This window comes from Podarcis filfolensis (assembly GCF_964270895.1).
Source record: "Podarcis filfolensis genome assembly, chromosome: 2".
NCBI lineage: Eukaryota > Metazoa > Chordata > Lepidosauria > Squamata > Lacertidae > Podarcis > Podarcis filfolensis.
Genome location: NC_139605.1, coordinates 64,710,614 through 64,723,484, shown reverse-complemented (window position 1 = coordinate 64,723,484; position 12,871 = coordinate 64,710,614). Strand labels below are relative to the sequence as shown.

Here is a 12,871-nt window from a genome sequence, read left to right as displayed (position 1 = left end):
CATCAAAAATCTCAGGATTTTTTTCAAGTGACTATCCATTGCCTGCTTAGATACATGCAGGTTTTGACCTCTTGGTGTACACATGCAGAAAATAATTAGGATTATTGACAGTGAATCATTAATAATTCTATAGTTCTATTATTTTGGTCCTACGTTTCCATTCACTGTAACTCCAAAACATTGGCAGAATCAGAATAAACACAAGATCAATTTCATTTGCTCAACTTTATTCCACCAAAATTCAATGTCCTTGAGAACAGATTTGACCTTTTGTTGTTAACATTTTTGTGGAGTTTAAATTCTAGGTTTTGCTTCTGAAAAGAAACAGAATTGCATCACAAACCAGTTGGTCCCATGGCAGTAACCAGCAATTATAAGGAACTAACCAATGGATGTAATGTGCAGTATGATCTTAACTAAGGCTGCAATCCTACATACACTTACTTTCAAATAAGTTCCAATGAACAATGTGGGACTTGCTTTTGAGTAAGCATGCACAGGAGTGGGCTGTAAAACCTAAGAAATATTAGCATGTTGAATTAATTTGTATATGGATCACAGCTACATTTTCTCAGTCTATTTTATTATTTTTTTAAAAAAAATCTGTGCATTCAAGGTGAACGCTGTTACAATCTTCTGTTAGCCTTAAAACATATTTTATACAATATATTTACAAATTAAACTTCTTAGCATTATCACTACTGTACAAGAAAATAAAATAATTTAGGATCTCATGAAAAAAGGTTTACTGTATTCTTATGCCCACAATATATTAATCAAACAATGAGCTCATTCCACCGTAGTTTGGTATTGCGTGCATGAGCAAAACCGTCCCTGGGGCTTGCAGGGTCCCTCTTCCCCTTGCATGGTCAGCCCCAGTATGTAGAGGGAGTGCCAGAACACCAAGCCTGCCAGAACCAAGTGCCTTGGACAAGATCTCCAACCAGTCTTACTAGCGCTGGCTAGCCAGCTGTCAGAAAAGCATCACCCAATGGGATTTCACCCTTACCGGCTTCCAGTTGTCATAGTATCCAAACATGGCAAACTGGGATATGCTTCAAACATAAGTCTTGCTCAACCCTGAACAGGGTATCATCATCCATGTAGGAGACACAGGGCTGTGCATGCCCCACACTCCCCAATGTCCCTGTGTGCATCTTCTCCACCCTCCCTGCTACTGATCTTCCTGTTTATCTGAACCCTTTTACCACTGCTGACTTGAGCAGAAGTAGAAACCTCTGTGCGATCAGGAACCAACAGGGGGCTTCTATCTGTATTCAAGGAAATGCTGGTAAAAGCCCCTTTCAGACCTTTCCTGATAAACACAGGAAGACTGAAGACTGAGCAAGAAGGGCCAGGACAGCATGTGACCTTGTATCTCCTACATGAGTGGACGTTTCCTGTTCAGGCATAACACCTGAGCAGGGCTACAGTTTGCCCATAAACCAGGATCAAGCTGTGTCTTGAGACTGGGAAGTCAGTTTATGGAAGCCAGTTTAGAAACTATGCCAAACAAGGAGAGAAATACATTTACATATCTTGAAGCTAAGCTTGCTCATACACATGACACCAAACCATGGTTTCACACTGCATATAAAATGTCGCCACTATATTTTTCAGCAATGGAACATTTTGGCAAAGCTACCATTCTTACAGGGTTGACAGGCTATTCCCTTTTACTATTAAATAAAACCTATGAATGGCATGGCAATGTAACAGAATGGCTATATTTAAATAGTGCCATTTAAGAAAATTCAAAATTTCATATCATTCCAGATGCTTCAAATGTGAATCAACTTTAATTACACTGTATTATTCTATCTATTTGTCCTATGAGTTAATAGGGAAAATGAGCTAATAAGCTTTTGGACAAATATAGCTGCTCGGTTGATAAGCTTCCTAAAACAGAGTATTTTAAGTCATTGGTGTACAAATAGTGCAAAAAGTAAAACTTCAGTTTTTGTGGCTTAGTTGTGCAATGCTAGCCACAGTCACAGTTAAATATAAAATAGGATCCAGTTGAAATGAATTACTCAGGCAAACTTGCACACAAAATTCAAACAGTGCTAAAAGACTGGGGCAATAAAAATAGCTTCATTTCAGATTTTGTAGAAACAGTGCAGTGCTGAATACCCCTGAAGATAATGCTTTTGGCTATATCCAAAAGCTGACTGACTGGAAAACTCCTTTAATTTTTGAGACTGAAAAACAGGTTGAAGATATGCTACAAAAGCAATTTAAATGAGAAAGATGGAGGGGGTACCACAAGCATACTAGCAGTTTCCCTTTGATGTCATGCCAAATTACTTTTTAAGAATTTAAGTGCATGTGGGAGTTCTGTGATTGGAGTTTCTGGGAAAGGATGTCTGCAAAGCATTTGTCGTCACATGCAGAGCATGGATGCGTCCAGGTTTTGGGCCTACACACAACTCTTATGGAAGGTCATCTTCTTATCTCATCACAACCTGATAAGCCAGCTTCTGGATAAAAGATTGCCCAACAATTTAATCAAAGAGTATTTGTAGAAACAGATTTATGAATTTTGGGTATCTCCAAACAGTGTCCGAGGAAAACCTGTAAAAGGAGTTAGAGGACAACCAAACCTATTACCATTATTCTGACTTTTAACATTTAGCTTCAGAACATTATGTTCAGGTATGAGCAAGACACACACAGAGAGAGAGAAATACAGCAGTATTAGTACACAAATACTTTGTGCACTGTTTGTCCAGCCCAACAGTACAGAAAGTGTACTCAAAGTTCAAAAAAATAAATTCAATTGTTTTCTTATAAATCCAGCAATTTATAATGTTACTAATCATGGAAGAAACAATACACTGTTAATTAACATGAAGTCCAGAAGTGTCCTTTTCATAAAATCAAGAGAAGCCAAAGGATTTTCCCTTTTTCAAGCAAAAATATACAAGACACCATACACAAATGGCTGATGAGAACTGGGCCCATGGTGTAAGGATTAGACACTAATCATAATGCCACCAAAATCAAAGGAGATCCAAGAACTCTTCAGAATTATCTTACAAAAATAGCTGCATTAAAATTTGCAAGCTCTAAAGCTATTATTTTCAAGCCCTATAAAAAGGCAACCTTTGAAAGGATCTGGCTCAGATTATCGGCAAAGTACAAATATTAAAAATGCACACACAATGCGAGATATTTCAAATGCGCTTTAAAGGGACTATTGCAGCTGGTTTATTATGTAGCAATAATATTGCATAGCTGGAAAATGAGGTCACTTGACTTGCACTAACTGCAAGTTTACACACAGAAGTGACATATACCATTTGCTAGTGGGTAAGTGACTGAGAGCAAGGCCATTTATGGTCCTGACTATTTATGAACACTCAGTACACCATAGTTTTTTTGTAATTTTTCCAGATGTTATATGGACATAGGTGCCATTTCGGAATGAATCATAGATTAGGTTAACTCAAAAATTCACTGCCTGTCAAAGGATATATATGACTGGCATACAGTTTTGGCGGTAAATGGAACAGAAAAATCAATTCATGTTCAGTACATGTGCATCTGTGTCTGACAACTGATTCATCAAATGAGGTAAGGGTGTACTCTTAGTGTTTAAATGATTCTTCAACCAATATGAGAGGGCAAGATTTCATACTATTTAAATGGCCTTAAGTGGTTTACACATTGCATTTCTTCATGTGGAGGTTGACGGAATAATCTTCTGCCTATTGAGTGATTCACATCTGCTATTGTGATTGAACAATGCAATCCTTTACTTGTCTATTCAGAAGTAAGTTCCACTGAATTCAATGGAGATTAATCCCAGGTAAGTAGATATAGGGCTGTGGGGCCCTAAAGACTGCTGCTATCCTGTGGAGAATATCCACAGTGCTCTCAAGACATTCAAAGCAACAAAATGGAGATTCTCCACACTAGAGAAGTATAAACAATGCAAAGCATTAGAGCTGCAGCCCTGAACTCATACAGAGAGACCAGGGGCTATATGTAGCACACTAATATCCTCCACACAGAAAGAATAATGCATAAACAGGTCCTGAAAAGAGATTTCCTACCCCAACCCTGGAAGCAATTCATTGGCTGCTGGCTGCATTCTCGGAAATACAAAGCGTGAAACACATGTAGAAACTGCCATGTTCTACATTTTTTAAAATACTCAAGTGTTGAGCAAGCAACAACCAGGCTCACTTGTGTTTTGAAGAGCGATTATGCACCCTGTATGTGCATTCTTCAGGTGTATTTTGTACTATAGTATCTGTGCCAGAGTACAAAAGGTATCATAAGATGTAGCACTGAGACTCTTTTAAGGAAATTGTTTTGTTTTTATATCCAATTAAGGGATGAAAGCCCTTGTCAAAAATAATAGAATCTTACCTTATTAACACTTGTTCAAAGCAAGTTCAGTTATATATTCTACTTCACTCTTGATATTTGGCAAGTGATAAAAAAGCTGTCTATCTACATAAGAAATAAGTTAAGTGCTCTTGGGGAAACACACACACACACACACACACACACACACCACCTTTAAAATGCACGTAGTAAGGGGTTGGAAGAGAAAGGAACGATATACTTCCGTGTTAATCTTTTGTGGCTGCTTTCCCAGAAGAGCTGGAAGTTACAAGAACACAAACTTTCTAGGAACAAAATAATTCTCAGTTGGATGATGACAGTGAACATAACAGAAGCTTGGAGGTTTTTAGATTTGAGTTGAGCCAATTAGCTAGACCCAGCTTTCCTTATTTCCCCCAAATCACTTCTCTCTCCCTTTTGGACTAAATGCTTAAAAGTTTGAGTAACTTCAGTACACAGCTGTAATAAGGAAAACAGTGAATATTTGAAAGGTCAGCAGTTAGGAAAAATGGCTGGAAGAATTACCATGCAATCCTATGCATGTCTACTCAAAAGTAAGCTCCACTAAGTTCAACAGAGCTTACTCCAAGGTGATTATGCACAGCACTGCAGCCTTAACCAACTACATGATGGAAGCATTAAGACACTTAAAGGTTTTTAAATCTTGGGCAACTTGTGGTATTTGGCCAAATGCAAGAGGTATATAGGGATGGGTGAAGTTCTAATCTAAACTTGGCTAGCATTTACTAGATTATTATTCTGGATAGAAGGCTGACCACCCAGTTTGTTATTCAGAAGTCCCATTTGCTCAGATGGGCTTCCCTGGTACTCTCAGCCTTTGCTCATGACAATATCATCCAAGTACAATATCATCCTACAAGTCACTGGGCTGGATGCAGCTCTCCAAACCTGGCTGTAACCCTGGAATCCACTACTGAATCCCACCACCACCCTGGAAATCTGGTGACAACCATAGTTGATGAATTTAAAATACTCTTCCATGGTACCCAGATGCCCTTTAAAAAGCAGGTGCAGTTTGGGTTTTCTGAATTGTTGGCAATAGTCAAGGCGACACCATGTTATGACTCCCCACCCCTTTCAATGTCAACTGTGGTCAGAATTAATTTTGAAATAGCAATACCTTCCCCACCACCAGCAGCCCGCCTCTAGAACCTTACATTTTAGTGTGGTTACTAGTCTTTCGGTAGTTCACGTATGCTTTTACCCTAGAGAAAGACACTGCTTAGCTCATCTGACCACATATACAAAATAGGTTTGAAAATTGCAGTTCTACATCTAGGATAAAATTCATACAATGTACACATCCAGTGTCCTAAATAACACATTTACAGTAGTCAACTAGTGTATGTACATATGATGGGGGCAATATACCATATGAGCTAGAGCTCCCAGTCTTATTTATTCAGGTCTGGTTTCCTTTCGAGGGTTGTTTCAAAAATTCCAGTCTCAGTAGTAGATTTGTCTAAAAGGTTTGGTAAGTAAATAGAACATATTATAGTGTCTATGCTACTTCAGTAGTGAAGTATTCCAAAATACCCTTTCTCCTGGTTACATGCCATAGAGATATATTTCCTTGCTCTTGAGAAATTCAGTTCAAACTCAAGTCTTGGCTGTACATAAAACAGCAGATTGCACCAAGAAAAACAAGCAACACCTCATTTCTGGAACATGTTCACAGCAAGACTTTTCACGTTGCTGCACTGCCCATTGCTGAGCAGAGGTTGATGGTCTTAGCACATACTTGTCATGCTAGGAGTGCAATATTAGTGTGGCAGTTAAGAGTCAGATTTCAGTATCTTCCAAAACCCACCAAGCAAGATGGTCATTATTTCTTGTCTTTGCAGTCACTTGAACATGTGTCACAATGGTTTATGGATCACAGCTACACCTACAAGGGAAGAAAGTACACATGCATTAAATTTATATACCGCCCTTGATCCGCAGATCTCAGGGTGGTTCACAACATAAAATTACACAAAACCACAAAATACATAGTAAAAATAAGAAAAAGAAACCAATAATCCCCCCTCCCACAGCACATTTAAAAGGGCATTGTATGTCAATCAGCCCAAGGCTCGGTTGAAGAGAAACATTTTTACCTGCCACCTATAGGTATATAATGAAGGCATCAGGCGAGCCTCCCTGGGGAGAACATTCCACAAATGGGGAGCCACTGATGAAAAGGCCCGTTCTCTTGTTGCCACTCTCCAGACCTCTTGTGAAGGAGGCACACAAAGAAGGGCCTCAGAGGATGATCTTAGAGTCTGAGAGGTTCATATGGAGAGAGGCAGTCCTTGAGGTATTTTGGTACTGTGCCATTTAAGGCTTTAAAGGTCAAATTCAGCAAAACTAGGCCTGGAAACCAATTGGCAGCCAGTGGAGTCAGGCCAGAATTGGTGTAATATGCTGAAACTGTCATGCCCCTGTGAGCAACGTGGTCGCCAAATCCTGTGCTAGTTAAAGTTTCCAAACCATCTTCAGAGTCAGTCCTATGTATAACATGCTGCAATAATATAACCTAGAGGTTACCAGAGCATACACAACAGCAGTTAGGCTGTTCCTGTCCAGATAGGGGTGTAGCTGGGCCACCATACAGATGATTTTTGGAGTAACCTTTTACCTGTACTGGGACTTATAGAAAGCTCAAGATACACTTGGGGTACTGACTCTTTTCTGACCAGAGACTCTCTTGCCTGTAATGGCCACACAGCAGGTAGAATTTAAACAGATGCATCTTTGCCAGATGAACATCAGAAATGGGGAAATACCATCTGTTGGATTTCTACATGCCATGCAGTAGCACGTTAAACGCCCAGGTTCCTTTTAGGAGTGAAATTTCTCTACCAGGAAAAAGTGTTGCTAACCCTGCCAAGAATCACAGCAGAGATTTGAGAAATGCAGATTCATCCAGCCCATCCTTCTGCTTCCACCTGGTTCAATGTACTGCTTACCTGCATAACTTCTTCCAGTGCTCATGTTTGTTGGTAATAATGTCCATTTATCAGTGACAGGATTATAGTATTCTACAGATGCCAAATTGCAAGAGCCATCATCTCCCCCAACCACATAGAGAAGACCGTTCACTGAACACACACCTATGGAGGAAAAAATGTGTTATTTTAAGTTTACATGGCTGTGGCATGGAGGGGGAAGGAACTCTAGCATTCAGGCTGGATTCACTCCAGATCCTTCAGGGAGCCCCAAAGTATGAACCATCGACACTGAAATTGTGCACTCTGATTGTACTCAGAAATAATATATCATTAATTTTCATAAGCTGTTCTTGTAGCAAGGTGAGAGGTATTTTTATAATATTTAGGAATGTGCAAAAAAATAGAAGTCACTCATTATTCCATTCATTTTTGTTAATAAGCACATAATGTGTTCAATGTTATCACATTCACTTCATAACTCACATCAATGAGGGGGTTTGGTGGGGATAGGGGGTTACTTTGTTTTTCCTGTCACCTGCGTACAGGCAGTTGCCATTTCTCTTCCCCAGAACACTCCAGTATCCAAGGGATTTGAGGAAAATAACATGAGGGATATTTGGAGATAGCACCAAGAGGACATCTGGAAAAAAGCATCCCTGAATTTATTATGTATTTGGACATCTCTTTAGATACCGTAACCAAATTTTCCCCAGAAATGAACCAAATTGGCTCCATTTGCAACCCTGTTTAAAGCACTGGGCACAATTCAAGGACTGGGCAGCAGGAACAGCAAGGATAGGGGATTAGGAGCTGTGCAGGGTATAAAAGGCTCAGCCTTCTGACCACTGGAGGTTGTATGAAATAAATGAATTACCCTTTTATTTCTATGCTTTCTGATGACAAAATCTGTTCCATACTTGAATGTTCTCTGTGAAGTCACGAGAGCAAGGAAAATGTTCTTGTAAAGAAAACAGAGGTTCTGGAATTCATAAACTCCCTCTGCTAAATTCCATATTCCTTGTTACTCACTACAGACACAGATGCATGAAACACACACACCTTCAGGACTTCCTGTCTTATAAAGTATGGAGATTTAATTTTAAATACCTAGAAAAGCAAGATACAGCTTATAAAATTGATGTTTTTGTTTCAGTATTACTGTAAGCTTCTTTGAAAGGTTGCTTATACCTGAAGGGCAATATATATAAGTGTGCTGTGGTTGCTTGGAGGAAATTACAAAATGAATACCTGCATTTCTTCTACACATATTCATATCTGCCACTTGTTTCCACGTATTTGTTCCAGGATCATATACTTCCACACTTTTCCTCACCAAAGGGCCATCATGTCCCCCAGTAGCATACAGCTGTCCACTAAGTACACCAACACCTGCAAAACAAGAGGACAGCAACTCTGAGAGCTTCAGAGCATAAGTTACTCCTAAGCGGCTGTTTCATTCAACAACCCCATCATAAAAGTGAGCTAAATATTCAATGCAGGAGTTTTCCTCACATGTCCAAACACTGGGATCCCTCGCAGAAAGACAATTCATACCCTTATAAAGGCCTTTGCAGAGAATGCCTAAGACCTGGGGCAGAAGTCTTGTTAGAATAAAGTTATAAACACAAACAGAAAAGTAGCCGGTCCCTGGTGGGCCCCAACAGCCAGCTTAGCCCTCTGAGGCCTGGAGCAAGTGTACCTGGCCTGCACCCAAACTGCACAGGCCTGCCCTTATACTACAATTACAGGCCTAGCATTTGAGAACAGTATGACAATACCGTATCATTAGTCTTATCACGCATTGCCAGGAAAGGGGCAACATACATGGTACTATTTTCAAGAGCTCTTGTAACAAACTTAGGTACTGTTCAGAGATTTAGCTGTGACAACTACACAAGGAGGAAAAACAGCAGGTAAGATACCTGCACCACTGCGGCGAGTACTCATATCCGACACATATGCCCACTCATTTGTAGCTGGATTATACTGTTCTACAGTACTAAGGCACTGACGTGATGCTCCATCGTAACCACCAACAGCATAGAGTTTACCTAGAAAAAATGAATATGCAGCACTGAACATCAACAGGAGCAGTTGGGAATATTCGCACTTCAGAACATTTCATCACTGATCATTTGTACCATGTCAATTACACAATCCTTTTGTGATAGCCGCCTACTAGCTTGATAAATACCTGTACATATAACATGTTTCAGTTGACCATCATGTATACCAAATGCTCAGATCAACAAACACTCGCTAAGTGAGATGTTCTCAAGGATAGTTCGCTGCAGAAGGTTGTTCCATTATTTGCCATGTTACAAAACGGGTGAAAATGTACTTCTCCTTGATCAAGTGCAAATCCCTTTAAAACCCTGCTCTTTCTACCAAAGTTTCATTTGGGGAGAAGACCTTTTCGGCCATCCGTATTTAAAAATCCAACAAAAAACCTCCGGAAATAGGAAAAGCGTCATACCAAGCTTCCACAGTGAAATATAGAGAACCATTTAGCAGGGGAAATGCTTAGGTAAGGATAGTTGGGATGACTTCTCTGAGGGCACAGAAAAAGGGTTTAAAATCATTGTCAGAACTTATATATGAAAAAATCCCCAAATTCCTGACAAACCTTGCACATCTCCCAGCTTCAGAAGATGTGAAACATCTATTTCCCACAAGATGGAGACACAGAGCCACGGAAAAAGCCATTGATAGTCCTTCCAGTTTTCTTCACACTGAGTGTAACGAAGTGGCTCACACTCAATTCATTAAATTTTGTATTGTGAATAATAAAAATTTTATTATTTATACCCCACCCATCTAGGTTTCCACAGCTACTCTGGTTAGCGGATCATATCGAGTGGCACATGGAAAACCAGTGTAAGGCAGGAGGGGGGAATCTGGGGTCCAGGGACTCAAGGACCCTAAATGGCCCTCAGGACTCTTCCTAGGTCACATCTGCTGCTAGCCCTACTCTGCACCCACTTAAAATGCATTTGTCAAGGTGGAATTTTTCCTTAAACTGTGACAATGCCTCTTGCTTGCCTGGATGGAGAGATATGGGGGTGTAAGGAGAAAAATCTAGAAAGGTAAGGGTCACATCTATTGCCCAACCTACCAGTAGCATACAGCCCCCCCCCCCCCATAAGATAGTCCATAAGAATGTGGTGCTTGGCATTGGGCTGAAAAATATTCCTGACTCCTGGTTTAGGACCTAGGCAGAACTGTGAGATTGACATTGCTGAAACTTACAGAATTCAGTGATTTTATGGGTGAGGCATACTCGGCATCAGTGCAGACTAGACAGACTAGGTTTTGTCCCTCCTCCCAGTGCCTTGATACCTGCCAGGCCAGATGGCAAAACACTAAGATAAACTTCCCAAAGCAGTAGAGAAGGGGGGGGACCCCCACAACTTAACAACTAAGCGTGTCTCAATCACTGCTGTACTCAGCCTGTTCCCATTCAAGATGGGAGAGTGATTTTTGGAACACGCAGTGTAGTCCAACAATGTTAACTGCCTTAATTTTTTGTCTTTAAAAAAGTGCTTGCTGCTAGGCTATCACACTTAACTGTGCTGCTGCGGCCAATACAGCAGTTTGCTGTCTTTACCTTCCACGACCCCAACTCCAACGCTGCTTCTTCTTGTGTTCATAGGTGCCACAAAAAACCACTCATTGGTCTTATAGTTATATGCTTCCACAGATGCAAGACCTATTTTTGAAAATAATATTAAGGCAAGTTTTCTACATCCTTAATTTAGCAGAGTATAATCCCTCCTTTGTCACAGTTACCATCCTGACTTAATTTTTCCAGGGCATACTCTTGTCTTAATCTTTCCAAGACAAAAAGGGGAAAGGAAGCAGGTTGAGACTACTTCAGGATCAGGAACTGGACACTAAACCCAATACTAATAATTTTGCACTGAGAATCTGTATCTCAAAATACCACCCCAGTTCTCATCACTTGTGATTACTCAACAACCATGCACTGAAAAAATGACTGGGAAGTGCAACCCACCCAAGAATTTTTTCCATCCACTGCAGAAAACTAAGCCAGACATAATAAAACAGGCTGTAACAAAGGTTTTTGTTTTGTTGTTTTATAAAGAAGATTTGAAATGTAGCATCAGGAGCACTGAATTCAAAGGAAGTTCTATGGTTCTTGTAAAGTGTTTAAGAGCAAAGATATGAACAGCATTCACCCAGTTTTGTTTTAGAAACCTACCTGTGCTTCCATCAAATCCACCAACAGCATAGAGGAGTTCATTTAGCACAGCTGCCCCTAAAGTGCTTCGTCTTTCTTGCATGCTGGCTATTGACGTCCACAAGTCTTTCACTCCATCATATACATCTACTGTTCGGACTCGTAAAGAGCCATTAAAACCTCCCACAGCATAGACTTTGCCTGCCATGAATACCACACCTGTTAAAAACAAATTGGGAGTCAGAAAAATGGAAGGCAGGTCATGCCTATAGGACAATTATTTTCTTTCTCTTATTCCTACCAGAACTTCAGGAAGGTCACCAAGCAATATTCCAGTATGGTGACAACTACATATGGAACCTGTAAAGTTTGAATGCTGCTTGTTTCATGAATCAAGTCTATGAGAGGGTAAGCCTGGCATCGACATAGAATATCTCTATTCAATAGGTCTGATCCATGGGAAAAGCAAGCTTTCAAATGTTATGGCCTCATATGGCACCATTAGCATAGTGAAGCATTTCACTATTTCATACATTACATAAAAAAGGCTGAGTTTGCCAACAAATGTACGCTCAAACAAGGGGAATAGAGCACAATATCTGAAATCACATTTGTTGCACTCATGCTATGTAAGTTCAGCTTACACAAAAGTATTGATATGTGAAATGGCTCTTGCTGGCTGCTGAAGTACATGAGACTGTTATTACTGGGTGGAATTCAACAGAGCGCTGAGGAGATTGTTCTATCAAAACAAGCATAACTGCCTGCCAGACACAACTAACATAGCAAAAGCTGCCGAGAGATCAAGCAGAATCAATGGGGTTGCACTCCCCCTGTCTCTCTCCCAACAAAGGCCATTATACAGGGTGACAGAGGTATGTTCCATGCCAAAACCAGGCCTAAACACCAAATGAAATAGATCTAGAAAATCAGTCTCATTCAAGAGAGCCTGGATCTGTTAACAGACAAGGGCTAACTCTAATGTTTTACTGTATAGCCTAAAATTCAACTGAATATATAAAATCCGTCCTAAATATTTTTTGTGATTATGACTGAGGCTATTTTTTTTAATAGGGAAAATATTTACCTGCTCTACATCTCCGAGAAGGAAGTTCAGCAACTTGATCCCATCGCTCCTCCTCAAAATCATAACACTCTACACTCCGAATGGCTTTAGGTGCTTGCCCACCAACTACCATCATTACCTTGGTAGGAAGGGAGAAAAGTTATCATGAGAGCATTTTCAACAGCAAACAGAAATCCTTGATCTTATTTGGGGCCTTCAATGGCAATAGGACACCATCAGCTATGTGAGAACTCACCCAAGGAAAAAAAAGCAGAGTTTACTTCAGATGCATGA

The 12,871-nt window shown here is 40.1% G+C and overlaps 1 protein-coding gene across 13 annotated transcripts in view; it reads right to left on the bottom strand.

The window, feature by feature from the left end:
* Positions 1–210: 210 nt before the first annotated feature.
* The window catches only part of KLHL3 (kelch like family member 3), a 96,241-nt gene continuing 83,580 nt past the window's right edge, over positions 211–12,871 (bottom strand). For 8 of the 13 annotated variants that reach the window (XM_083593154.1, XM_083593156.1, XM_083593157.1 and 5 more), the window contains 7 exons: positions 12,599–12,716; positions 11,533–11,730; positions 10,879–11,019; positions 9,233–9,361; positions 8,559–8,699; positions 7,329–7,472; positions 211–6,265 (listed from right to left, as the gene is read on the bottom strand). In XM_083593154.1, the coding sequence (XP_083449280.1) occupies positions 6,237–6,265; positions 7,329–7,472; positions 8,559–8,699; positions 9,233–9,361; positions 10,879–11,019; positions 11,533–11,730; positions 12,599–12,716 (900 nt within the window). In that variant the 3' untranslated portion in view covers positions 211–6,236. The remainder of the gene's footprint in view (positions 6,266–7,328; positions 7,473–8,558; positions 8,700–9,232; positions 9,362–10,878; positions 11,020–11,532; positions 11,731–12,598; positions 12,717–12,871) is intronic. The other 5 variants (XM_083593155.1, XM_083593153.1, XM_083593152.1 and 2 more) reach the window with 2 other exon arrangements.